The 26,735-nt window shown below is 45.2% G+C and overlaps 1 protein-coding gene across 3 annotated transcripts in view; it reads right to left on the reverse strand.

The window, feature by feature from the left end:
- The window catches only part of TRIM28 (tripartite motif containing 28), a 31,570-nt gene extending 12,826 nt beyond the window's left edge, over positions 1–18,744 (reverse strand). For 2 of the 3 annotated variants that reach the window (XM_033169729.1, XM_033169728.1), the window contains exons 1-6: positions 18,424–18,730; positions 2,598–2,710; positions 2,302–2,434; positions 1,456–1,591; positions 594–710; positions 302–416 (exon numbers count right to left, since the gene is read on the reverse strand). In XM_033169729.1, coding sequence (XP_033025620.1) covers positions 302–416; positions 594–710; positions 1,456–1,591; positions 2,302–2,434; positions 2,598–2,710; positions 18,424–18,715 — 906 coding nt within the window. In that variant the 5' untranslated portion in view covers positions 18,716–18,730. Of the gene's footprint in view, positions 1–301; positions 417–593; positions 711–1,455; positions 1,592–2,301; positions 2,435–2,597; positions 2,711–18,423 lie in introns of all 3 variants that reach the window. The other variant, XM_033169730.1, reaches the window with a different exon arrangement.
- Positions 18,745–26,735: the final 7,991 nt, after the last annotated feature.

Here is a 26,735-nt window from a genome sequence, read left to right on the forward strand (position 1 = left end):
AGGCCTTTACTGTGTATATTTGCAGTGATGGTGACCTGTGCAAAAAGGCCAAACCCCCCCCCTCAAGAGCAGTTCTTCCCAGAGTCAGATTTTGTTCTGCTTTTTTAAAAAGCATGGTTGGTCCTCCTTGATTAGATAAGGAATGACTGCAAGCTAATAAATGAAGATTACTTTGACTGGTGGCATTCAAGTTTTCTTTATGCAATTTTCTTCCCCATCCCAAACTCTCCCGTCTTTTCCCAAAACCACCGCACCATGTCATGCCCATTCGCAGGCAGAAGTGGCCCTTTCAGTCTCTCACCTGCGCATCATTAACCAGCACCTTGCCCCGCTTATTGAGCTCCTTCATGATTTGCAGGATGGCCATCTTCACATCCACCTGCACTCGCTTCTGCACATCTGCCACCTGCCGGATCCTGTGGATTTAAAGCAGGCGGTAGCATAAGGCTGCGGTCCCCAGAGAGCCAATAGGTTCTGTACAATTCTGCCACCAGTGCTTTTTCTCCCACAATCCTTTGAAAAGCCTGTGACCCAAAACCACATGACGACTGTGGTCATCCAAGAATTGGGCCTTCTGCAAACGAGGCACTTACGAGGTTCGCACTTCCTTGGTTGACTTCTGAAGGTTGGCATGCTTATCTCCCAGGCGCTTTACCAACGAGGCCAGCATCTTGCGTTGGTTCTTGACTGCATCCTCCAAGAACTGGTACCTGCGGAGAAGGGTAGAGCCTTCATTTGGTGACAGTACTGGGACTCTAAAAGCTATTATAAAAGTTGTGCTTGCATTTCTCTTGCAATTTTTATTTTCTTTTTATTTAGAAGAATTTATAGGAAAGAGCTACATTCAGCTGTTTTATTACTGCTTTAGAATTGTTGTTTGTTTTCACAGTAATCCTTCTGTGCTCCCTATGGGAGGAAAGGCAGGGTATAGTAGTGGTAAAACAACATAGCACAGGATTGGACTGGCTGACCCTCTACAATTTTATGTTTCTACATTCCGATTAATCATCAAAACCTATTGCATCTTAACATCTCAGGCTGGGAGGGGGGTCAACTCCTATATGGCACTGGTTTTCCCCACTTATTGTCAAGACCAATTTAGCAGAAGCCGGGGGGGGGAGGGGTGAAGAAATAAGCCTAACTCAAGATAGGAGCAGCTGGTTTTTCTTGCTGGAACTTCCACGTGTGGGCATGGAATGGCATTCTTACAGCCAAGACAGCCTTCCCTAACCTGGTGCCCTTCAGATGTTTCTGGGCTACCAACTCCCCATCAGCCCCAGGCAGTGCAGCAAATATACGTGGCTTATTTGAGTCACAGTCCAAAACATCTGCAGGACACTGGGTTGGAGAAGGGTGGCATCGGCTGATGAACACAGTTCATCTCAGGCAGCAGCAGCAGAAGGCATCATTCTAGATTGACAGATATGTTTCTACATAGCCAGCAGGAATGCTTACTGGTGATCCTTGTGCACATTCAGCTGGCAGTCCCGGCAGGTGAGGGTGTCGCAAGTGTCGCAGAACAGCACCAGTGGCTCATGCTTGTGGACGGAGCAGTACACTGTCTTCTCTCTCTCCTGGGATTTGGAGGAGCCTAGCAAGAAGTAGAGGACAGCCTGTTTACCCTTGCAAGGCATGCACCTCAACAGATGCAGCATTATGTGGGTGGGAGAGAGAAAACCATGCCAGGGCGAGCAGCACTAGTTTCAGACAAGTAATGTTTCTCTCAACTCCCTTGGACGTTGTTGGGGACCGTGCTGAGGAGGGCCACACGGAGGAGGAATGGTGGGAGCCTCCCCCTGCTCCTGATCATGATCCTGGATCTTCCCAGGAGCAGGAGGACAGTATAGATTTAGAACAGTGGTTTGCAGAGGTACATAGTTCAGAAGGCAGAAGCTGGGAAATACTGGATGGGGAACAACTAGAAGAAGAAAAACTGGGAGAGAGGGGGTTAACAGATTCACTGTCTCTGGAAAGCATTCCTCCGCTCAGCCCAAGGACAGTAAGAGCTCAGAAGGTGGCAGAACAGAAAGCACAGAGGGTGCAAGCTCAGGTTACAAGATGCAGTAGTGAGATGGGTGAATGGGGAGCACCCCATTCATAGGAAATGGCTTCTTTGTTCTCTCGCTGTGGTCATTAAAGTTTCTAACTGGTAAGAAGACTCCTTTTCCTTTTTTCTGCTTATCTGCTGCCAAGTGGGGGGAGGAAGCAGATTCCCTGAAGCCTGACAGACCTTTCCACCAAACATCCATGACAGTGAACCTTTGGAGCCCACAAGTCCTTCTCCCTATGCCGCCAACTTACCTGTGGACCGGACAGTGTGTTCCTTAGTGTACTTCACTCTCTGGTGAGCCTCCACACAAGTCTCGCACAGGGGCTCTTGGCACTCCACACAGTAGCTGGTGGCCGGGGCATTGTCTTCACAGCTGGTGCAGCACTGATGGAAAAAGGCACATGGTTAATTAACCATTAAGAACAACAGAATCTTTTTCCTCCAACCACCCCAATTGGAGAGACAGAAACAGCCAAGAAACATCCAAAGACTGAGCAAAGAAACACTGGAAAGAGAGGCTTGTTGGGGGGGGGGGTGACCCCATTACCTGGTTAGCTTCTCTGGCATCCCCAAAAGACTCTGTTGCGCCATCCCGCAGGAAGTAGTTCTCTACTATGTCTTTTAGGTAACACTGGTGCTTGCACACCGGGCAGTCAACCACTGCAAAGAGAAGCACAACGGAGACATCAGGCATGACCCACAGGAACACACTTATCTATATTTTCTGGAAATGATTTAAGACATTTTTTTTGTTTCGTTTCGAATGCCTTTTCCAGCTGGATTTAAAGGTTGGAGATTCTACGTTTTGTATTACTTATAAGCCTATCTGACGGGGGGGGGGGTCGTACTGCTTATCATGATTTTTATTTTTATAAAGGATATATGCTTGTAAACTGCTTGTAGAAATAAAAATGGAAGACCCACAGAAGCACCGAGCAGAACCAGTCTCCTCTACGTTGTCTAGCCTGTTAGCCATATTTGTGCAGCAATTTCAGGATAAGGTGGGCTTGCAGATAAGAGAGAAACAATGATAAGATGCATGTCAATGCTTCTGAACTGTTCTCCCATTACTCATCTGCCTTGCCAGGTCAGCAGCCATCACTGCAACCTCAAAAGTGGGGTGGGTTGCTCGCCTGCGCACTCACACACACACACACACACACACACTCTCTCTCTCTCTCTCTCTCTCTCTCACACACACACACACACACATCAAATCCCCTGCTGCCTTTATTGATTTCCCTCTATATCAGAAAGATATAACCAAATGTACCTGTTTTACAAATGGTTACAGAGGATGAAATGGAAGAGCCACACCAGCAGCTCACATGTGAAGATTAGGTCAACTGCTTCCATTCCGGGTGGTCATATTAAGGACTCAGAAATTTTAAAAACTGGTGCCCCTCTATCCTACTTTCCTTTTCATCTCATGCTTTTAGACTAACATCGCAGGCAGGGACTGTCATGTTTTGTGTACAGCACTGACCACATTAGACAAATTTTAAGCAACCAGTTATTAGTACAACAATCAAGTGAAGCCTTTCATTCATTTACCCTGTGCGTGTATTTCACACATACATGGGTGTGCAAGGGTCCGTCTAGCCCAAGATTCCAAAGCTGCCCACTTCACAATCTACATTTCCCCCACAACCTATAACCAACTACACCAGTTTGCACTTTTTTGAAACATGTTTGTGCAGATTTTTTATTTTCAAAGCAGTTCACACTACCACAATTCCAACAGTAAAGTAAAAAAAAATTAGAATCAATAAATACTTGTATATTTACCACATCTTATTCCACCACCAAAGTATTCACAATGTTATCATCTTTACAAAACCTAGTAACAGCCAGAATGACAACTGGCAGCTAAGCCACACTGTATCATACTGAGATACACTATTACCCACCTTTTTACTCCCTAAGACTGAAAGCCGCTTACAGATAAAAAGAACCACTAAAAACACAGAAAGACAGTAATTTAAAAAACAATTAAATACTGATAGAACTACAAACGCTCTATAAAATCTGCTTAAAGGATACAAATAATTACGATAAAAACAGCACAGCAACAGCCCTTTGATTAAAAGCTGTCAACTCCTGAAAGCCTGTTGGAACAAGACAGTTTTTATCCAAGAGCTATAACTATTTTAAATGCTGTAACCAAATGATATGATCTTTGGGGAGTCATGATGGATGGTATGTATATGTATATGTGGCTGTAAATGTATACATGCGTATATGTGGCTGTAAATGTGGGATGGCATTCAATTTCATTATACTACGTACAATGACAATAAAGTATCTAATATGCAAGCTAGTATATTAAGGAAAAAATATTTTGGCTAGTTCTGACCGTACACCTCAGTACTCTCCAAGCACAATCACAGACAAGATTGTCAGTAAGCACGGCCTTTGTTTTATACTAGCAGATATTACTTGAACACAATTCTCTTTTAAGGGAAAGCTACTGTACAAACCTTTGTTCTGCAAAGCTTAGCATTAACATGAGATGCAACTATGGGCAATAGCCACCAGTTTAAATGAAACCTCTGTGCAGTTGCAGTCTACCTCCAAAAAGATTCTAGGAACATACACTAGATAGGGGAACTTCCCAGAGTTTATCTGCCCGATGCAAACAGTGGGCAACTCATGTTGCTCGGAGGGGGCAGAGGTGTCAAGCAAAAGTATGGCAATAATGAAAGGGAGCACTCCCTCAAGGAGCCCTATATACTTTTGAGGATAAATATATAGCTTTCTCCTGCAAGTTATCAGCTGTAAATTTCTCAGGGCGTCTTTGAAGCATCTGATTCCAAGAATGAATTCAGTTCTGCAGAGAAATATGCCTGCAGACTATTGTTTGCCACTCAACCCACGTTCTCTTACCACCCCGCTGAAGGCTGCCCTCCTTGGTTCAGGAGACAGGCCTGTTCGAACAGAAGTCGCCACAGTGTTAGAAAGTAGCCAGGTACCAAGTACATTCTCCAATTGGCACGGGTCATAGGCATAGCCAGCATTTTTGTTGGAGAGGGGCAGGCCTGGGGGGGGGGAGAACCTCAGTTAGCTATGTATTGGCACAGGTCCAATTGTGAACATGTGGCGATCTCTCGATGCCAGGTTGGCGACTGACATCTCCATCTGGCTGGCCTCTCCAGCTTTCTTAAGCAGGTACGCGAAAGAGCTTATTCACTGCATTTATATTCCACCTTTTTCTTCACTGAGTATATGTTTCACCCACCCTCCCAAGTCAATCCCTACAACGACCCTGTGAGGTAAGTTAAGAGACTGTGACCCGTTCAAGGTCACCCAGTGAGCTTCATGACTGAGTGGATATTTGAACCCTGATCTCCCAGGTCTGAGTCCTACACTACACTGCAATGGCTTCCTAGAGTAATTCTGCTGTGGGGCAGCTATATACATTAAGACTGTAAATAAATATGGGGAAAGCAATATGCAACTTGGAGAGGGATCCAAAATATTTTCTTTGAAGCTTGAATTTGTTTCATTCTAGATTGTTTCATATGATGTTTTAATGTGTTATGAACAGCTTTGAGATTTTATTTCCTTTAAAATATAAAGCGGTATAGAAATGAAATGAATAATAATACATAATAAAAGGTAAAGGGACCCCTGACAGTCAAGTCCAGTCGCGGACGACCCTGGGGTTGCGGCGCTCATCTCACTTTATTGGCCGAGGGAGCCGGCGTACAGCTTCCGGGTCAGGTGGCCAGCATGACTAAGCCGCTTCTGGTGAATCAGAGCAGCACACAGAAACACCGTTTACCTTCCTGCCAGAGCAGTACCTATTTATCTACTTACACTTCGTGCTTTTGAACTGCTAGGGATTGCGGAGATTCGAACCGCTGACCTCCTGATCAGCAAAGCCCTAGGCTCTGTGGTTTAACCCACAGCACCACCCGCATCCCGGTGGCAACTGTACCCTAGGTTTAAAGTGCCATTTTGTGATCAGCTCCCATACCTGAGTTTCTAACACTTGAGTGCCCCCCAACAAGAGGAAACAAAAGGAAGCCTCATTTATCACTTTTATTGCTGCAAACCAAAAGATCAGCAGCAGGCACTAATGTGCAATCACCATATGAACAGGGGAGGAAGCATTCATGAGGCTACAGAGCAAGGTGAAAAAAAGGGGAGGGGGGAAAGGGGGAGAAAAACTGAATGCAAAGCTTCTGAGATGGAGAAGGCACCAATCCCAGGCAGAGATGGACCAAAAGCAGCCCTAAATGTGCTGTGTTGGAAATGATCCCAGTCACCATGGCAACACAAAACTTGAACTGAAGGTATAATCCAGGAGTGCCCTTGGGTAGTAAATCTCACAGCACAATCCTGCCTATGCCTACTCAAAAGTAGGCCTCTCTGCACTGGCCTGTTTTGTGATCCACACAGAGATGCTCCCAGGACTACAGCCTGAAGTACCAGAAAGTGGAAAAGGTCAGGCTCCTTCGCTACCATCACAAGGCCTACCGACTAGCACTGTTAAAACGTCTGTTTTAATTTAGTGCTCCAACCCATCTGAATCTTCAGGATCAAACACGTTATTTATAGCATTTTATAACCCACTCTTCAGCCAGAGTGGGTTTCCAGAGTGACTGACAAACAAAACAACAACAAGGCAACAGCCCCTGCTCTCAGGCTTACAATCTCAGAAAAAGAACACAAAGCCGGGGGGGGGGGGTTGTTACAGCTGTATCTTGTAAGCTGAACGGATCCGAAAGTCTGTTCAAATTCCAAAACCAAAGCACGGCTTCTGATTGGCTGCAGGAAGCTCCTGCAGCCAATCAGAAGGCGTGGAAGCCCCACTGGACGTTCAGCTTCCAAAAACAGTTCGCAAACTGGAACGCTCACTTCCAGGTTTGCAACGTTCGGGAGCCAAGAAAACGAAGTTGTTCAGAAACCAAGGTACAACCTGTATTGGGAAGGAAAGAGGACAAGCAAGGCCAGGCTACAGATTCTTAAATGTTTACAAGGTCCTTATAACAACCCGCTTTGATGGAAACATGCTGTTCAAAGCTTTAAAAACAGGCTTTAGATTTAACCTTGCTAAAAGTAGCTGTTAACACAGCCTTGAGACTGCTGAACTTATAGGATTGTATCTAAAACCCACTTAGAGCAGACCTAAGCTTGCTATTTCTATTAATTTCAATAAGCTTCCGCAGAGTATGACTTACACTGGATACAGAGTGGGCCATCTGGGGCCTAGCTGGAATCTGCTGGCTGGTCACTTCCCATCACAGCTGCCAGGGCCACAAAGGCCCAGATGATGCCATTGCCTACCTGGGTAGACTGTCGTCCTGATCTTCCTAACAGGGTACTGTAGTTGGGTTCAAAAGCCTCAAGGGGACAAATGATGGTACAAGTCAGCTGATGGATCTTTCCATTTCAATTATTTTTTAAAAAAAATTGCATACATCTGTACTCTCAATGAATTCTGTTTCACCATTTTTTCTGAAGGCTAGACTACAAGACCAAAAAACAGCGCTTTGAAACAATGGCCCTGGGCCAAGCATGACATCATTCCTCCACTGAGATAACAAGGAGGCTGTATTTACATTGAGCTTCAATTCTGCTTTCTGAATATGTGGAACACAGGAAGTATTCCTGAGCTGAGCAAATCTTACACATTTATTTTATATTCTTAGAAGTCGGCATTAGGAAAGTTAGTTCAGGCTCTTAAGCAGTAAGGACTAATTTACTGAAATGTAGACAAAGCAGCCCTCTGTTTTAGCTCGAGGGCAAGCCCAAAAAAGAGAGAAAAGAGCAGAAAATGCACAAAAGGACAACAGCAGGACTATAATTCTGTGTGGTGCTACCATGTGTTCAAATAGCACGTAGGTCAACTAGTTAGTGCAGGGGGGGGATATTTTGTTCAAATGGTATGTGCAACACCACAACCACCCCACAAAAAATAAGCTATTTAAAAAGGCATGTGCTAAAATACAATTTTAGCCCACCAATGGTAAATAACCCCCTTTTCCCTGTCTTGTACACAAAGCCCTGCCAAATAAGAATGTTGGTACTTCTGTTTTGCTATGGCTGGTTATAACCATCCATATACCACAAATTGCAAAAAGAACCAAATAAATTCTCTAAGCACAAGTTGTTCACACATTTATAAAGATACAGGGTTTTGTCAAATTGCCCCCTCTAATTGAGTAGAAAGGGTTTGGTTTGGTTTTTACTTTTGCTAGAAGGAAACTGAAGTCACACCTCTTCTAGACTGCTTTTCAGCTTAACTTGTTCTGTGTTTTGCTAGTGAAGACCATTCCCAAGTCTTTTGTGCACATCATTTACTCCAGCTGAATGGGAGTCCTGACTAAAGATATCCTCATCTTCAGCTAAATCCCCCATCTTGTCTTCATTTGCTTTACAAAGAAAGGCGGCAGCAATCCTTAATGGAAAAAAGCCCTTATCTCCTCTCTCTCCACTTCTCAGGAAACTCATGGGGTTGAGGTGGTAGTCATCAATCTTCACACACTTAAAGGAACACAAACTTGCCCTTAAGCTACAGGGAGAAAGAATGGCTGGGTGATAAGGAAACTCCCCCGCATGAAAATCTTGGCATTTCCTTTAGGAATAGAGAAAGCTCAGGGAACAAAGGCACATATTTCATGAGTCTTGTTTCATTTGTTAAGAGAGTTCTGCATAACTTGTTGCCCAACAAGATGTTGCAGAACTACACTATCATCTCTGGACCACCATCACTAAACATTCTCTTGATGCTGGCTGGAGCCAATGGACAACTGCAACTCACAGTAAACCTTGGCAAATAGTCAGGGACGGAGTTGTAGCCCTATAACATCTGGAAGGCCACAAGTTCCCCACTCCTTCCCTAAAAGCATTTTCCTTGGGGGATAGCTGTTGCAGCAAAATCAAAGAACCACCTTTTGGCAGCTTAAAGACTAATCAACTAATAGTGTCACAAACATTTATGGACTACAGTCCATTCCACCATGTCCCCGAAACATCCTGCTTTATACATACAATTTAAAAGAGAGTTTTGTGAATTTCTGCATTTAATGCCCCTCTAAACTCACCAGTTACAATTCCATTCCAAACCATATGTATATACCAGAAACTATGGATAACGCTCCCTGTGTCTGATGAAGTGGACTGCAATCCATGAAAGCATAATGTCATAATAAACTATTCTTAGAGCATTAAGGTTCCACTAGAACTTTGTTGATCTTAAAGCACTTAAGATATTAAAATATTTTACAAATATTTCCATTTCTCCAGTATGAAGCGTAAATAGAAAGTTAAATGTTGACCTGGTTGATCTTGTGCAGTCCTGAACACTTAGGGTACTTTTACTACAAACCCCAAAAGCATGTTCTACTGTGCCTGGAAACATGCAGCAGAATTGAGGCAGCAGAGCAACTGTACCACTTCAGGTTGTAGGTGAGGAGATACTGCTTTTGAATGTTGCCTCATGCAAAAAAAAAAAGACCACCAAAAGCTTGCAAATATAAAAATTAGTACTCCATTTTCCAGCCTAGCTTTCCTCCTGATGCACTTGTTTCCTGTTTTCATGTAACTATCACAATAGGGAACGTTCAGAAATGTTTACAAACTGCAGCTGACCAGTACTTTGCAAAATGTCACAAAACTGCAGAATTCTAGAGTTGTCTGGAACTCTTCATTTGGCAAGATATTACACAAAGCAGGAGCTGGGAAGAAACAAGTGAAATATATACACCCTTGTGCAAATTAATTGAAACAAACAATGAATATAGTAGGATTTACGTCCGGGGAATTCACTATCCAATCAAGTATTTGCTGCTCTGTCGTGAATTTCTTCACCACTTTCGATGTGTGACAGGGGGCTAGGTCGGATGCGGACATCACGAAGCTTCTCTCCCTGTGACCTTCGAGCATGCTGACCCTGTACAAAGAAATGGCGTTCGCTGGTGAAGAGGACTTTTCTCCACTGATTTGGATTCCCTTCTCTTTCAAATCCATATTCAATGCGTCACTCGTCTTGCGGGGATCCTTTTTGCTTTGTCGAAGCAAGTAAGCATCATCTCTAGGAGTTGTTTTCTTCTTACGACCACACTTTCCTTTACGTTTAGGAGAAACCGATCCGGTTTCCTGCTTCAACTTGATGACACAGCTGACAGTTGCTAAACTCACACCAAGCACTGAAGCAATCTCTCGATACGTCTTAGCTGTATGTTCATGCAGGGTTACAATCTGCGTACGTTTCCCAGGCGTCACATCCATCTCGAACGGCAGTCAAATCACATCTGGTCAGGTTTCTAAAAGCTGAAATACTTTAGCTGCTGACGTAATGATTGCATCATACACTACGGCGGTCGGACAGGATTCTACAATCTGATGCAATACAGTAGCTGCTGACATCATTAAAACATAAAAAAAAAATCCAACTGACTTTTCGTTTGTTTTGAGTACAGGGTTACGAGTAAGATAGAAAGCATGCTTCGTTTCAATTAATTCACACAAGGATGTACGGTACAAAAATTAAACAGCCTATTGTAGCCATGAGGTCAGCTTGTAGACCCATTTCCAAGATGAAGACTGCAGTATAAGCAAATCCCTCCCAGGTGTTAAGGGTATCAAGTTACCCATCAAGGAATCTGGGATGAAGATTCTGAGAAATGAAAGCCAAGCTTGTAACATATCTGACCTAGACCTTTTAACATACCTTTTTAAAAGCTTCACTTAAATTACATTTTTATCCCATTTTACTCCAAGAAGCTCATGCTATTGTACGGGTGTGCTAACCCCTCATTTTATCCTCACAACCACCCTGTGAGGGAGGTTAGGATGAAAGAATATCCCTTTCAAGGTCCCTCAATCATCTTCATGGGCAGGTAGAGAGATTTGAACCAGTGTCTTCCCACTCCTAATCCAACGCTGTAACCATTCTACCACAATGGCAGCAATACAGAAATTACCTTCTGTAATTATTTCTGTAATTTTTAGCTGCTCTCTAAGGCTGGGGTGGCGCTGTGGTCTAAACCACAGAGCCTAGGGCTTGCCGATCGGAAGGTCGGCGGTTCGAATCCCCGCGACGGGGTGAGCTCCCGTTGTTTGGTCCCAGCTCCTGCCAACCTAGCAGTTCGAAAGCACGTCAAAGTGCAAGTAGATAAATAGGTACCGGTCCAGCGGGAAGGTAAACGGTGTTTCCATGCGCTGCTCTGGTTTGCCAGAAGTGGCTTAGTCATGCTGGCCACATGACCCAGAAGCTGTCTGCAGACAAACGCCAGCTCCCTCGGCCTACAGAGCAAGATGAGCGCCGCAACCCCAGAGTCATCCACAACTGGACCTAATGGTCAGGGGCACCTTTACCTTTACGGCTGGGGAAACACACATTTCTGTGAAAACAAAAACATTTAGAACTAAAATCATACTATGATATGGGGGCGGAATTATGAGTCCGTTGGCCTGGGGTCACCAAAGTAAAGCTGGACGCATGCTTTAAATGAAGTAAGACCTTTATTGTGATGAGCGCACATGACAGTCTCCCCGAGAAGACGGCTCATTGTATGAGAAGACAGCATTCTTAAGCATTTCTGTACTACTATTAGCCAATCATATGACTACAACAAGATTACAGCAATTACAACGCACTGAGGCAAACTGAAGCCAATCAGGAATTTTCACAAACTCCTTCACATCCATTCTTGTTAATTAACTTTTAATTAATGCCTCATTCATTAACTTAACCCCTCTGGAGCAGATTCCATTCTTCTGAGATTAGCAGTCATTCGACCCTGCTGATTACTTGCATTCCTCCAGCTCACCTTTTTCGACCTTGGGTCCCCAGGTGTTCTTGAACTACAACTCCCATCATCCCTGACCACTGGTCCTGCTGGCTAGGAATGGTGAGAGCTGTAGTCCAACAACATCTAGGGACCCAAGGTTCGGAAAATCTGCTAGTGCATCAGAATTCTGATTACTATATAGTTACTATCTGTAAGCATACTTCTCCTGAAAGTAGTTAGCTAACATTCATGCACATACGCTAAGTTACAAAATGGATTCAAGGCAAGGGAAATTAGGTTTTCTCCTTCAACTAGGCCTGGACCCTATAACATTAAATTGTGGAGGCAGGAGAGAGACCAGGAGAGTGTAAGTAGAAGGTACCTCCTAGTTCAGACTTTTCTTAAGAAGCTCTTACCTCCTAGAGCTAGGATGGGAAACCTATTCTCCTCCAAATTTTGTAGGATCTCGATTCCCTTCAGCCCCAATCAGCAGGACCAATGAGAGATGAGTCACAAGAACATATGGAGGGTTACAGGTTCTCCATTCCTGGCCTGGGGGATGAAGAGGCAAGCACTCAGCATCTGGGCCAAAGGATGGCAAAAAAGGCATTCTGTGAAGATATTTTACAGACCACTCTAACCTTGGCTTTCATATATAACTTGTTTGTTGCAGCTTTAGCTTCAAACTGGGGGTGGGGCCACAAATTGAGCCCCCCCCCCCGTTTGAAAAGCCTATTTTGAACTTGACACCTCTGAATTCAGGTCAGTTCAAAATGTAGCGGTTTCTCCAATAGCTGTCTGGCCTTCCTAGCCAATTTCCCCACAAACCTGTTCCAGAAGAGTGAGAAACCTACAGGAAGAGAGTTAACCAGAAGGGTAAAAATCTTGCTAGTGTGGAAATGATGCTCCCAAGTACACTCAGAACCATCATTTCCCAATGGAGAGCATTGGATTTGTAAGTTTTCTGGCTCCATTTCTCCAAATAACCAATTTTTATATAGTTCCCAAAGCAAGCTGAAAGAGTTTCAGTCACAGCTGATTCAAATACAAGCCAAAAAGCATTTAGGTAATGAAACACACAGCTGTTAACATGAGCATGGTATTTAGGAGCAAACAGTAAAAGTTATGCTCCCATACAAATAGGAGACAAGTCATCTGAACTATTTGAATCCTGCATAGATACAAAATTCTCCATCTTTAAAAGGACTACCAATTCTATAGTAAACAGAGCAGTAGTAATATACTAATACACTCTCCTTCCTTAATCAGAAAACAGTGCCACATACAAGTTTTAACAACACACAATATAAACAGGCCCCTATTTAGAGAAAGCACTGTTATTTACTCTCATAATCGAAGCCTAAAATTGCTGCTCGTCTTCTTTTGGCCAAGCAGCAGGAAACTGATACAATTCTAGCTTTTGGAGTAGCTGTTTTAGTCTCTTGTAGCAAAAAGAAAACCAAGGACTTGTAGTACTTGAAAGACTATCAAATTTATTATGTCAAAAGCTTTCAGGGACTAGATGTATGCAATGCTATCCCGTTTGCCAGGTTAGAAAACATTAGCATAGTGATCTAGGAGATCACAAATGAATAAAGACCAGAGGTGGACCAATTAAAGATGCTAACCTTTGCTAAGGTTTCCTCACCATTTTTCACCAATTGCAATTCAATAGCTGGGGGGGGGGGACTATGTGGGAGAGAAGAACAGAGGTTCAGCTCCAAGACTGCTGCAGACTCTTATCAGAGGGAGTACCTGGTGGTGGTTTCTGCTTTCACAATTCAAGGCCAACTTGGCAAACATTCTACTCAAGAATTAAATTCAGTTCCATCTTCACTGAAGCTGCACTGGTGGCAGAGAGATCACATCAAAAGCAGATCAAACCCTTCCTTTGTGAATCAGTAAAAGACAGAAATCAATGAACTCCCTCCAACTCTTCATTTAGATCAGCTGCATTTCAAGTCAAGAAAGAGAAGGAGCATTCAAAGTAAAATAAATTTCAATTCCCTAGTTTCCTAGGAATATCCAGCTGCTGCTTTGAGAGTCTGCCCCCTCCCAAAAAAAGTATATGAGGTATTAAAATGTGTTGCGGATCAGCAGTGCTGTCAGGACAGGACTCTGGGGCAGGAAGGTGGGTCCCACTCCCAAATGCATCTGAGCTAGCTTACCACATTTTAGAGCACATGAAATAATACACTTGACTAATGAGTGAAGGACCCCTTAAGACCATCAAACCCAGCATCGAAATTACAGCACCACTGTTTATGGTTTTGGGGGATTTGAATTCTTCCTTTTCTATTCCAAGATATGCCCTGAAGGAATGCAATCCTAAAGTTGCTTATGTGTATTTGCATGCAAAACAGGGAGGGCAACCACTAAGAAAGCTTGTCTGCCTGCCACTGTGCACCAGTGATAGGATGGCAGAATAAAAATGTGCCAGAATAATAAATAATTTGTTCGCTGAGAGTTTTGGAAGACAGAAGCCTCTAGATGTTTCTTTTCCTTGGCCAAAGTGTCCCGAAAGATCCCACCTCTCACTCTGGTTTCTCTTGTTTGCCAGAGGGATCTAAAAAAGGGGCAAAGCAAGTTATCTCCAATGTGTTCTGCAAGTAAGAGAAGTCTTTGCATTTTTCCTCCAGACTATCAGAGGACTTGGAATAAAGGCTGAGATTTCTCAGAGGGAGGTTTGTTTACTTAAGGGGGGTGTGCTTCCCTTGTGTAAGCAGACAAGGCTCCAGCCCACTCCCGTGTTCTCACAAGAGGACATCTGGGCAGAGGAATCCTCCTCACTCCTGCTATTTTGGAGAAGACAAAAAACAAAGCCGATAGGTTCCATTATTTGTCTTATTCCAGCACCAGAATAAGATGCGCATACTCACATAATAAGGCTAATCAATGAAACTTTGGGTAAACAGAGGGTTACTCTAAGGGCTAGGCAAAATCATAGCTAAAAGCAGTCTGAAACCGAATAAATAGGTTCAACGTCACTTGGCACATACTTAAAAGTATGCTTAGGCCAGACCATTAAATAAAGAGCTGACACAAAAAAATAAAGAGGTTTTTGGAATCGCAGTCTGACAAATGTCTAAGAAAAAAGAATAACCAAGGAGGGGGAGAGTCACTGTTTTCTTTTCAAATAAATGAAGAAAGTGTAGGGCAGAAGTTACCACCACAGGAAGACTTGATTTAAGAGAATTTTCAGGAAAGGCACTCTCATATCTGAACAGATTAATTGGGCAGAGAGCTTTCAGCAGATGAAGAAAAGACAAAGAACTGAACCCATATGTGAACCTGGATTTGGGCCAAGACACTATCAAAGATCACCAGTCCTAGCAAGTTCATTGCATATACAAACCAGCAACTTTGCATATATTGCTTATTCTTTTGTGTGTAGCAGTCATAACTTAATAAACTTTGACATTATCTTAATTTGCTTCTTCAGCTGCCAGGTGGAACTCCTGTGGAATCAAGAAACACACATCTTCACAAGCAGTAGGATCCCTGCAGAAAGCTACTAGGGGCACATTTTAGACTCATTTCACCACAAATTCCTACATCATCTTGCCCACATCACAAGGCAATTCAAAGAAACCTTCTCTTCCAGAAGGCCCTCTTTGTGCTAGAGGAAGTGGATACGAGTAGAATGCACAGGCTGCCTGATAGACCAAGCAGCTGAGTGCAAAAGCACTTTGCCTGTAGAAACCCCTCAAAAAACCCCATTAAGAAGCAGGGGTTCTCCTGTTAATTAGTGTTTAACTGGACTAAAGCAGGGGTAGGCAACCTAAGGCCCATGGGCCAGATGCAGCCCAATCACCTTCCCAATCCGGCCCGTGGACAGTCGGGGAATCAGCGTGTTTTTACATGAGTAGAATGTGTCCTTTTATTAAAAATGCATCTCTGGGTTATTTGTGGGGCATAGGAATTCGTTCACTTTTCCCCAAAAAAATATAGTCCAGCCCACCACATGGTCTGAGGGACGGAGGAACGGCCCACAGCTGAAAAAGGTTCCTGACCCCTGGACTAAAGTATAGGCGCGTGCTAGAAGAGATGAGATCACAAACTGTGGAACGTAAATAACTGCAAGAACTTTTAAGATTTGAATTTGAGATAAAACTTCATTTGGCGCAAAAGACGGTGTGGGGGAGGGGAGCCTATGGTTTATTTATGATTTGGCAACCCTCCTCTGAATGTTTAGTTCAAATTATATTTGTACAAGTGAGGACAGAAGATATGGAATATAACATTAAACCGAACTGGGGGGGGGGGAGGAAAAAGGGAGGAAAGCTCTATTTTGCAAAAGGTTTACAATGGAAATTAGAGCTAACCCTTCCCCATCCTTTATTATTTACTGAGTGAACTGAATAACGCTGAGTACTTGGAACTTAATTGGAAGTATAAATGCTCATTTATCTTCAGTTGAACGAAAGGATGAAAGAAATATACGAACTTGCCAAGGAACTGATAAGGTTCATTACTGACCACTCTTCTTCCCAGGCTGAGAGGAAAAATAGTGAAAACAGGTTATTTATTGGGACACAGCGATTTTTGCAGCTGTTAAAGTTGCAAAATGACGGAGCAAGGGAGAAATTTCTGAACAATGGGATATCAGCTTCTCCCAAGGCATGATAGATAACAGCAACAACTGGGGGAAAGAAAAACATATTTGAACAATTGGTATTAATAATTGTATTATAAATTGGTATTGTTATAATGAGGCTATTATTGGATTGTACTTGGAAACTAATAAAAAATATTTTAAGAAGAATTTTCACGAAACAAAAAAAGAAAACATAAACCAAGCAGCTAACCATAAACACTTGGCTATGTTGATGTTACAGCATGAAGTTAGATGGAGGGAAACAAAACACATTCCTCATCCCAAGAAGTTCAAGGCCAGAGACAAGTCTTTAAAGAAGCCTTTGCCAATCTGATGTCTTTCACTAGCCCCAGATGTAGTCCAAAACATCTTGAGGGGACCAGATTGGCCAAAGCAGATTTAAAGGTTCTCCAAGTCCAATGCCAGAGGGGGAAAAATATTTTTATTTTTTTAAAAAATTATATGCCACTTTTCTGGAACAAGGAGGCCTAAAGCAGCTTATAACATTAAAAAACGACCATAACACTATTGTAAAACAGTGCCCCTCCCAGCCTAATTCAGACAAATGACCAGGAAGGATACCCCAGTCAATGGTATAAATAGGTCCAGGAAAACTAACAGCTAGTACCCATTCTCTTCCCAGGTGACTGAGGCTGTTTCCAATCCAATATCCAGGCCTGAAACTAAACTGAAAGGATCAAAATAATCAACATCATTTAAGACTGCTTGGAACTGAGAAGCCATGACCAATACGTGGACACCTTCATTTAGGGTTAGAGTGAAATAACCTAAATATACTTGGGATATGCAGTTACTACCAACAACTAGGAATATAAGCATGTGTCAAGAAACACATAGCTTACTTCACTGACATGCAACTTTCGTTTACTTTCACTAATGTGGAAGAAACAATTATCACATGGATTATGTTCTAGAACAATGACCATACTGGCTCAACAGTGTTGAGTAGTAAGATTTTGGAGTGTAAACACTCTTCTTAGGGACATCAACAGCAAAGATGCTACCTTTTTAATTAACCCATTTGGAGATGTTTCTGAACCCATTTGCAGTGCACTCCTCCTATTCATGCTTTCCTAGGTGTTCCCTCACCAACTTTGACTGAAGCCTCATGTGCTCTCTTTTTTTGTGGGCGTACCCCATTCAACTCAGGGAGTTAATGTCCGCTCCACAGCATGCAAGCTTTCACCCTTCGTAAAGAGGCACCTTGAAGTACTGTATGCCTAAAACAAAAAGTTACGCTTCCAACATCTGTTACAATTCCATTTCTCTCCCTCCCACAAATCCTTGAGGATAAGGAGGCAGAAATTCCTTATGGGAATGCTCAACGCAACCAGGGCGGGCCTGGAAAAGGCGGGAATGGAGAGGAGGGAAGAGATAAAGGACCCGTCGCTTCCCCCCACCTCAAAAAAAAAAGCAGACCAGCAGCTGTACTTCTCGCGATACGCGTCGCTGCCCCCCTCGTCGGAATGCACGTGGCCACGCCTCCCTCGCTGCACCTCCGCCGCCGCCATACACGCATCCTCCTCCTCCTCCACCACGTCCCTTCATCCACTCCCCACCCCGCCGCCTCCTGCTCACGACCCCCACCCCAAAATATGCCTCTCTTTTTTTTTAACTGTGCGGGGAACGTGTACGAAATAAGGCAGTCCTCTCTCGTGAACCTTCCCCCCCCCCAAGTCTCCTCCATTTTTTACTCCCATTTATACGAGCACGCCTGCACCCCCCCCCCGCGCGCTCTCGCAAGGCCTCTTCTTGCAAAAAGAGATATATAAATCGGCCTGGCGAGCACGAGGATAAAACAAGGACGTTCCCTCCCACACCAAAGCCACCCCCCGAGAAAGAACACGACAAACGGAGAAAGGGGAGGGGATAGGAAGACAACGTCTTTCGCACCCGCCTCCCATTCCGTTGCAAGCTTCCTCCGCCTCAACCCCTGCCAGGAGGGGCTCCTTCTCACCCGCCGCCGCCTCCTCCTCGTCGCCCACCGCCCGCTTCTTCCCCGCCACCCTCACCTTGGCCATCCTTGTTGTTGCCGCCGCCGGCTGCTGCTGCTGCAGCGGCGACGGCGGCGGCGGGCTCGACCTTCATGCACTCCTTGCAGACGGTGTGGAGGCAAGGCAGGAGTCGCGGGTCCCGCTCGGAGCGCAGCCTCTCCCGGCACACGCCGCATTTCTCCAGCAGGTCGATGCCTTCCACGTTGAGCGGGGCGGAGGCGGCGGAAGAGCGCTGCTTGTCCCCAGCGGCGCCGGCGCCGCCTCCGCCAGCAGCTTCCGCAGGAGCAGGGGCCGTCGCAGGAGCAGACATTGCCACCACACCACCGAGAGGAGGAGGAGGAGAAGCCGCACACACGCGCCCGCGCGCTCAGAAGCTGGGCCTCGTGGGAGGCTTGGGGGGGGGGCGCGGCGCTGGCGGCCTCGAGAGGGAGACGCTCCGCCACCCGCTGGGGCCCTGCCTGTTCCCCGCACGCGCTGCGACGAGAGCGAGAGAAAGAAAAGGGGAGCAGCGCGCGCAGCGAGCACAGGGAGACAGACAAGAGGCCTGGCTCCGTTACAGCTCGCTCTCTCTCTCTCTCTCTCTCCCCCTCCCTTCTCCTGAAGCTCCGCCCACTAGGCCAAGTGAACGACGGGTAGTTTTCAGGAGTTGGGGGGGGGGGGAGGAAGGGAAGGCAAGGATACAGTACAAACCCCGTTACGCGCGCCTTCCAGGCTTCTTCTTTTTTTCAGGAGGCGGAGCTAGGCATCTTCCAAGGCCAATCGGAACCTTTGATCGATGCTCAAAACCGGCCAACTGGTAAACTGCCCGCCCTGTGCCCTCCTCCTCCTCCAAGAAACAAGGAGGGAATAAATAGCCGCCCAATCAAAATCCGGTACGCTTCACAATTTTACACACCCCCCCCTCCACCCCGCGCACCTCGGCTTCACCGGCCTGTTTTATTGGAGGGAATAAATCAAGGCTTGGAATGCTGTAGGCTCAGGCCCCGCCCTCTCCTTGAGGGAGGCGGGCGAAGGGAGATTTAAGAGGCTGAAACCATGGCAACCGTGAATTCTCTGGAGCTGGTTGGGAGAGGCGGGGATGGGATTTGGATTGACATGGGAAGAGCCAGTTGCGAAGAAGCAAAGTCTGGTAGCAGCCAGTCCTTTTTGTTCCGCCCCCCGCCCCTTTGCTTAACCGAATCCCTTTCATCCTCCATGTTGAAGCCCGAACAGAGGCTCCCCTTTAAAGCATTAAATGGCTGAAGCGAAGCAAGCAGTTCAGGGTAATTCTGGAGTAGCTGCTTCGGAGTGACTCCGAAGTGACACCGATAACACACACCCCAACCCCTTCACAGCACAATGAACTGGATAGTTTATTTTTCAAGGATAAAGGGGAGTAACTCCGGATTCACAAATGTCTCCTAAAGCACTAGGCAGCCCCTGCCACCACTAACGGCTGGGAAGTATTGCTATGCACATCTCGCCCTAATACTGTACGCTTGAAGCAAGTAACATCTTTTTCTTTTTTAAAAAAAACCTTGCAGCACCTTAAAGCCTAGCATAGGCGTGGCCAGGATTGGGGGGGGGGCAGAACCTCAGCTATGTATTGTGGTAGGTAATGGCATAAGCCTTCAAGATTGGAACTCACTTTTGTTGTTGTTCAGTCGTTCAGTCATGTCCGACTCTTCATGACCCCATGGACCAGAGCACGCCCATCTTTCACTGCCTCTCGCAGTTTGGCCAAACTCATGTTAGTAGCTTCAAGAACACTGTCCAACCATCTCATCCTCTGTCGTCCCCTTCTCCTTGTGCCCTCCATCTTTCCCAACATCAGGGTCTTTTCCAGGGAGTCTTCTCTTCTCATGAGGAGGCCAAAGTATTGGAGCCTCATCTTCAGGATCTGCCCTTCCAGTGAGCACTCAGGGCTGATTTCTTTAAGGATGGATAAGTTTGATCTTTTTGCAGTCCATGGGACTCTCAAGAGTCTCCTCCAGCACCATAATTCAAAAGCATCAATGGGAAAACCATAGCTTTAACTATACGGGCCTTTGTCAGCAAGGTGATGTCTCTGCTTTTTAAGATGCTGTCTAGGTTTGTCATTGCTTTCCTTCCAAGAAGCAGGCGTCTTTTAATTTCGTGACTGCTGTCACCATCTGCAGTGATCATGGAGCCCAAGAAAGTAAAATCTCTCAGTGCCTCCATTTCTTCCCCTTCTATTTTATTTCATATATCCCCTTTATTAGATATATGAAATAAAGATAACACTTTCTGTGTCTCGTGATGGGGACTCTGGTGACTGGAAGCTTGGTCACAATATTTTTATTTTTGGAAGTTTGCCATCTCAGCTATTGCTTATGAAGTTTGGCCAACATTAATTTGAGCTACCTACAAGAGACCACAGGAAAAAAGAGATTTGAATCAAATTTGCTTATGCTGATTTATATGCATAGATGGGGGGGGGGAAACTGGGGGGGAGAGACCATAGTGGCAGACTCGGATCAAGTTAACTCTGTGCCTGCTTTGTTGGCTGCCCAGGTGCTAAATTTTGATGGGCAACTTCAATCTCTTTACTGTCCTTAATGGGGTTTTAATCTTTAATCTAGGTTTGGACCAGATAGCCTTTCAAATAAAGGACACATTCCAATATATTGTTTTATCTTTTTGTCTTTTATTTTATTTGTTTTTTGTTTTGAGTACCTAACCTGTTTAATACATTTACAGTATATCCTGCTTTCCCTTCAAGAAGAGTACATGGTTTTCCATGCATCCGTTTTATGATCACAGCCACTCTGTTGTGGCTAGGGCAAACCAGTCAGTCAAAACTAACACATAATGACTGACCCCAAGTAACCCCATTGGCTTCATGGCTGAATGGGAGGGGGCTTTGAATCTGAATCTCCCGGTGCTATTTTGTAACTAGTCTGGTGACTCCAATATTCCTTCAAATACAATACCATCCTCACATGGTGACCCTATTCCAGGTTCCAGTATCAAAGACACACACCATGAGAGTCCCAGCAATTTTCCTACAGTTATTCACCTTATTCCTACACAGATTTGTCAAAATCCAAGCTTGAGCCTCTCTCTGAAATAATTTAGCAGCTATCTGTTTTGAGGGGCATGTATAAACCTGAGGAGGATCACAGCATTTGTGTTTAACTGATTCAGACATCATAAAATACAACCACCGCTGCATTTCATTTCCCAGTCATTACTCTTCCCAAGTAATTGTTCAGTAAGGCTGCAACCCAATGCCCATTTACATAGGAATTAGCCTCCCTGAACTAAAGAGGACTTACTCCTGAGTGGACATGTCTTGGATTCTGCTGCCAAAATTTTGAAAACATACAATGGAGTCTGAAGTGACACCCCCCCCCAATGGACAATGACTCTCAAGTACATAGTTTCTTACATGTTCATTCACAGCCCAGTGCTTTAGTGGCTCCATTGATCTCTCATCAGTGAATAACAAATAAAGGATTTCCCAAATTTTATTTATTACATTTATTCCCTGAACTATCCTACTTAACCTTTACATTGTTTTGGATAGCCTTTGAAGAAGCCTGCATTGACTTTCCAGGCAAGACATAATAGGCCATTTAGATGCTAATACATCGAAACAGAGCAATCAGGAACAACTGATTATTAGCTTATGCTTTTCTCATTTCCATAGGAACACTGTCACCCTGCCTTTTCACTCCATTGTTAAACTCTTTGAAAATACATTTCTACAACTTCCTGGTAAGTTGCATGGTGTGGGAAAATTGGAGAAAGGTTTTTCTGTCTTCTAATACTGGATTAGAACCTGGGTCATGCAATGAATGTTTGATGATTCAGGACAGGTACAGTACATAGTTAAGATGTGGAATTTGCTCCCACAAGAGGTAGTAATGGTAGAAAACTTGAATGGCTTTAAAATTCATATAATATAATGCTATCAATTGCTATTAGTCAGGATGGCTATGTACCATGTCCACATGTACCATGTTTCAGTGTATCTGAAGAAGTGTGCATGCACACGAAAGTTCATACCAAGAATAAACTTAGTTGGTCTCTAAGGTGCTACTGGAAGGAATTTTTTTATTTTTTATTTTGTTTTGACTATGGCAGACAAACATGGCTACCTACCTGTAACTGGTACCATGTCCACTGTTGAAGGCAGTATGTCTCTGAATACCAGCTGTGAGAACACGATACTGGACTTGATAGAACTTCGGTCTGATCCAGCAGGACTTTTTATCTCCTTTTCTTCCTTCTTTCCCCTCTACCAAGTATTTTGCCAATTTAGTTCGTCTGTCTGTCTGTCTGTTCTCTATGCATTCATACACCTATTGATATATCACCACCCAACTTGGCACAATGGTTCTCAAGATGGAGGAGTTAGTTTCTGCCTACTTTTAGAAACTAGGTGCTATTCTTAATCAGAATAATGGACCAAACCATTCCAAACTGCATCAATTTGGGCACTTCTGTAGATATTGTCTTTGTCCATGGAGTTTTCTTGGCAAGGATACTGAAGTGGCTTATGGTGCTGGAGGAGACTCTTGAGAGACCCATGGACTGCAAAAAGATCAAATTTATCCATCCTTAAAGAAATCAGCCCTGAGTGCTCACTGGAAGGGCAGATCCTGAAGTTGAGACTCCAGTACTTTGGCCACCTCATGAGAAGAGAAGACTCCCTGGAAAAGACCCTGATGTTGGGAAAGATGGAGGGCACAAGGAGAAGGGGACGACAGAGGATGAGATGGTTGGACAGTGTTCTCGAAGCGACTGGCATGAGTTTGGCCAAACTGCAGGAGGCAGTGGAGGATAGGGGTGCCTGGCGTGCTCTGGTCCATGGGGTCACGAAGAGTCGGACATGACTGAATGACTGAACAACAACAAGTGGATATTGTCACCCAATTTGCCGTGACAGTTCCCAAGATTGAGGAGTGGGTTTTGGTTTATGAAAGACCAAACAGTTACAAACTCTACTGATTTGGACACTTTTGAAGATATCATTGCTCAATTTGTTGTGATGGTTCCCAGGATGGAGATGGAGATGGGTTTGGGTCTGTGTTTGGAAATTGCCATACCCCTTTTGAATCAAGATGGCAGACAAAACCATTCCAAACTGCACCTCTGAAGATATCACCACCCAAGTTGGCACGATGGTTCCTGAGACAGAGGGCAACATTTTGGTCTATATTTGGATATAATGGGATGCTATTTTGAATAAAGATGGTGGGCTGAATCTTTCAAAATTGCAGTGATTTTAATCAAATTTGGCAGTAAACTAAAATGGCTGTGCACCAGATTTGGATCTGAGCTTCAACCAAGTTGGGTTGAGACAGCAACAAATCACTCTGAGTCTGGTTGCCTGGAGTAATCCAGGTATGTCATGGGGGAAGAAGGTGATACTGGCAGCTTCCACCAATAATAGCATGGGGCTGTTTTCAAGAGGGCTTTCAAACAGCCCCACACAGCAGTTTGGTTGTGTGTGTCTATTCCCAGCAAAGGAACACACACACAGTCAAACTGAACAGGATTGAACCGCCTAGTCACTAATACAGTGTGACTACTGCACTGGACCACCACTGCACATCAGTTAATTGGTCTCTCACCATCAGTTATGGCCCCCATGGCAATGACTAATGCACAAGTCAGTTTCAGAAGTTGAGGAGGGAAAGTGAGCTAGTCCAGGTCAGGCGGATGCTTCCCACAATGTGGTGGTAGCAGCAGCGATGATGGCAGCCAGATAAGTAGTGGCCAGGGAGTTGGAGAAGGTGATGCTGGCAGTGGTAGTGATCAGAGCGGGTGTGTCTGAGGCCTGAACCACATGGGCAACAATGTGGAGGCTGGGAGAGCAGAGAGGAGGAAGCAAGCAGGTATGAGTATGTGCATCAGCTGTGCAGGAGCCTCCCACCAATGCTGCAGTCCTTTTGGCTGCAGGGGTCTGCTTTGCCATAGTGCTCACTACAGGGAACATGTTAACAGAACAACACCCAGCAGATTGAACCCTTCTGCTCTCTGTAGAGTGGTGGGGAGGCAGTGGGTGGGGAGGAGATGCAGCATCTCCTTCCTTTGTCCACCTCCTCGCCATATCATGTTTTTAAAATCCTAATTAAACATGAGGCCTGCCCCCAAATTGATTTGGGGCTGGTCAGGTGTTCCCTAGTTGGGGGAGGGTGGGCATGCATAACCCTAGAACAGTGGTGGCGAACCTATGGCACGCGTGCCAGATCTGGCACGCAGAGCCCTCACTGCTGGCACGCGCACCATCTGAGCTAAGCCCTAAGGGCGCCTTTACGCGCGCCTTTTCCCTCCCGGGCACGAGAGGCAAGAACCAAATCGAGGCGGGGAGAGGCGGGCGGGCGGGCGGAACAAGCCTTGGCCAACCCCCGGAAGTCTCTGGCGAAGCGGAGGCAGAGCTGCCTCGTCGCCGGCGCCCTTCTCCTCCTCCTCGGTTAGCGCCCAAGAGGCGCGGGGGTGACCGGCAGGTGAGGGCGTCGCGTGCGCTTCCCGAGCTGCAGGAGGAGCTACCGGTAGCCGGCTCCCGCTGCTGGCTGCTCCTTGCTTCTCCGTGGCGCTCTTCCACGCTGCTTCCTGCCAGGGCCACCCGCGGGCCATGCGGCCGAGCTGCGGAGCCCTCCTCTTCCTCTTCGGCGGCGGCGGCACCTGCAGGCTGCGAGGCGTGAGAAGAGGCGCCTCCTCCTCCCTCATGTGGTAGCGGAGTCGCAAAGCCCAGCAGCCGGATCTTCATTTCTTCTTATTTCTTTCTTTCTCTCTCTCCCCCCCCCCCCCCCGCCCTTTAAAGTCAGCCCAACTCTGGCCGGAGAGATGCTGCTGTCGCTGGTGCTGCACACCTACTCCATGCGCTATGTGCTGCCCGCCGCCCTGATGATGGGCACCGCGCCCACCTATGTCCTGGCCTGGGGCGCCTGGCGCCTGCTCCCCACGCTGCTCCCCGCGCGCGTCAGTAGTTGGGCACTTTGTGATAAATAAGTGGGTTTTGATTTACAGTTTGGGCACTCGGTCTCTAAAAGGTTCGCCACCACTGCCCTAGAAACTAAGAAAATATAGTATTCATTTATAAATCCCAGTATTTATTAGCTTGTCATAATTCACAATCAATGCTGGGCTCCTTCAGCTAGTATTCAATAAGAGAGCAAGTGAGAGAATTTTATTGCTAGATTGGGAATGTGTGTTGTTTGGCTATTTTCTTTTAAATATGCACTGGTATATGCTCCAGCATTGGAGACAAGGGAGTACATACTCTCCAAAGGCAGGGGGTGGGGTGGGGAGCTTCATAAATTGCTGGTGCAGTAGTTTTCTCATTTGAGTGCTATGAAAATACAGTATATTGCAACCACTAAAGGTTTTGTGTACACATCCGATTACTAATATATGTTTGTTTATTTGTGGGGAGAACTAGGAGGGAATGTGAGAGCTAGTTAGGAGCCTCACCATGAGTCCTCAAAAGCATCTCACTGTTGTCTGCCCTTCTCCCATACTTAAGTTTCAAACTGCATGATGCGCCTTCAGACCATATGAGATAGTTATCTGAAAAGTAATCATACACAAAACAACTAGAAACAACAGATTAAAAAAACCAAATACATAAGCAGACAATGGCCCAGCTCCTAGCTGAAGGGGGAGGAAGTTGCATACGTCATATGAGAAATGGAAAACTGGACATATAGGACAATTTCAGGGACAGGACAACTTCCATCTGTGTGGGTTTCTGACAGAGGAGAAATTTTATTTTATAGGACATAAATACTTATAACTCAGAAATTCCAGAAACGCAGCCAACCATACCCTTACTCCAGTCTGTTTTGTTGCTGAAGCTGAAAGTACTAAATCAATGTTACAGATAATATCTCTGGGGCCCTGCTGCTCACTCCCTGAGCTATAGGAGTGAAGCTTCAAAGCAGTTTTAGAACACTCCTGATGTCCATTGGTCAGTGGAGGAACTGGGACTCGTCCTCCCTTCTCAATCTTATCAACCCTGCCATAAACTAGAACAAAGGGAGTATTGGAGGAGAAGGACAAGCACAAATCTCTTGGTGGGGGAGCAGTCTGCAGGGTGGATAAACGAAAGGAGCAGTGGTATGCCTGGAGGCAGAAGGGGCACAAAGGAGGCTACCAAAAGGATAAGCTTAGGCTTTCGTAAATGTATTATAATGTAAAATTGGAAGCTATCAAGCACCTCCGCTTTTCCAAATCGGAACCGAGCCAATATTTAAAACTGTTGCTAAAGCCGAACTGTGCGCATCAAATGATTTAAGATAGACTATGCACCTTACTGCGCTCAAAGCGCTTCACATAACGCTGTGCATTTAAAGCACACGCGGGGAACTGCAGTTTAT

This window comes from Lacerta agilis, chromosome 14 (genome assembly GCF_009819535.1).
Source record: "Lacerta agilis isolate rLacAgi1 chromosome 14, rLacAgi1.pri, whole genome shotgun sequence".
Classification (NCBI taxonomy): domain Eukaryota; kingdom Metazoa; phylum Chordata; class Lepidosauria; order Squamata; family Lacertidae; genus Lacerta; species Lacerta agilis.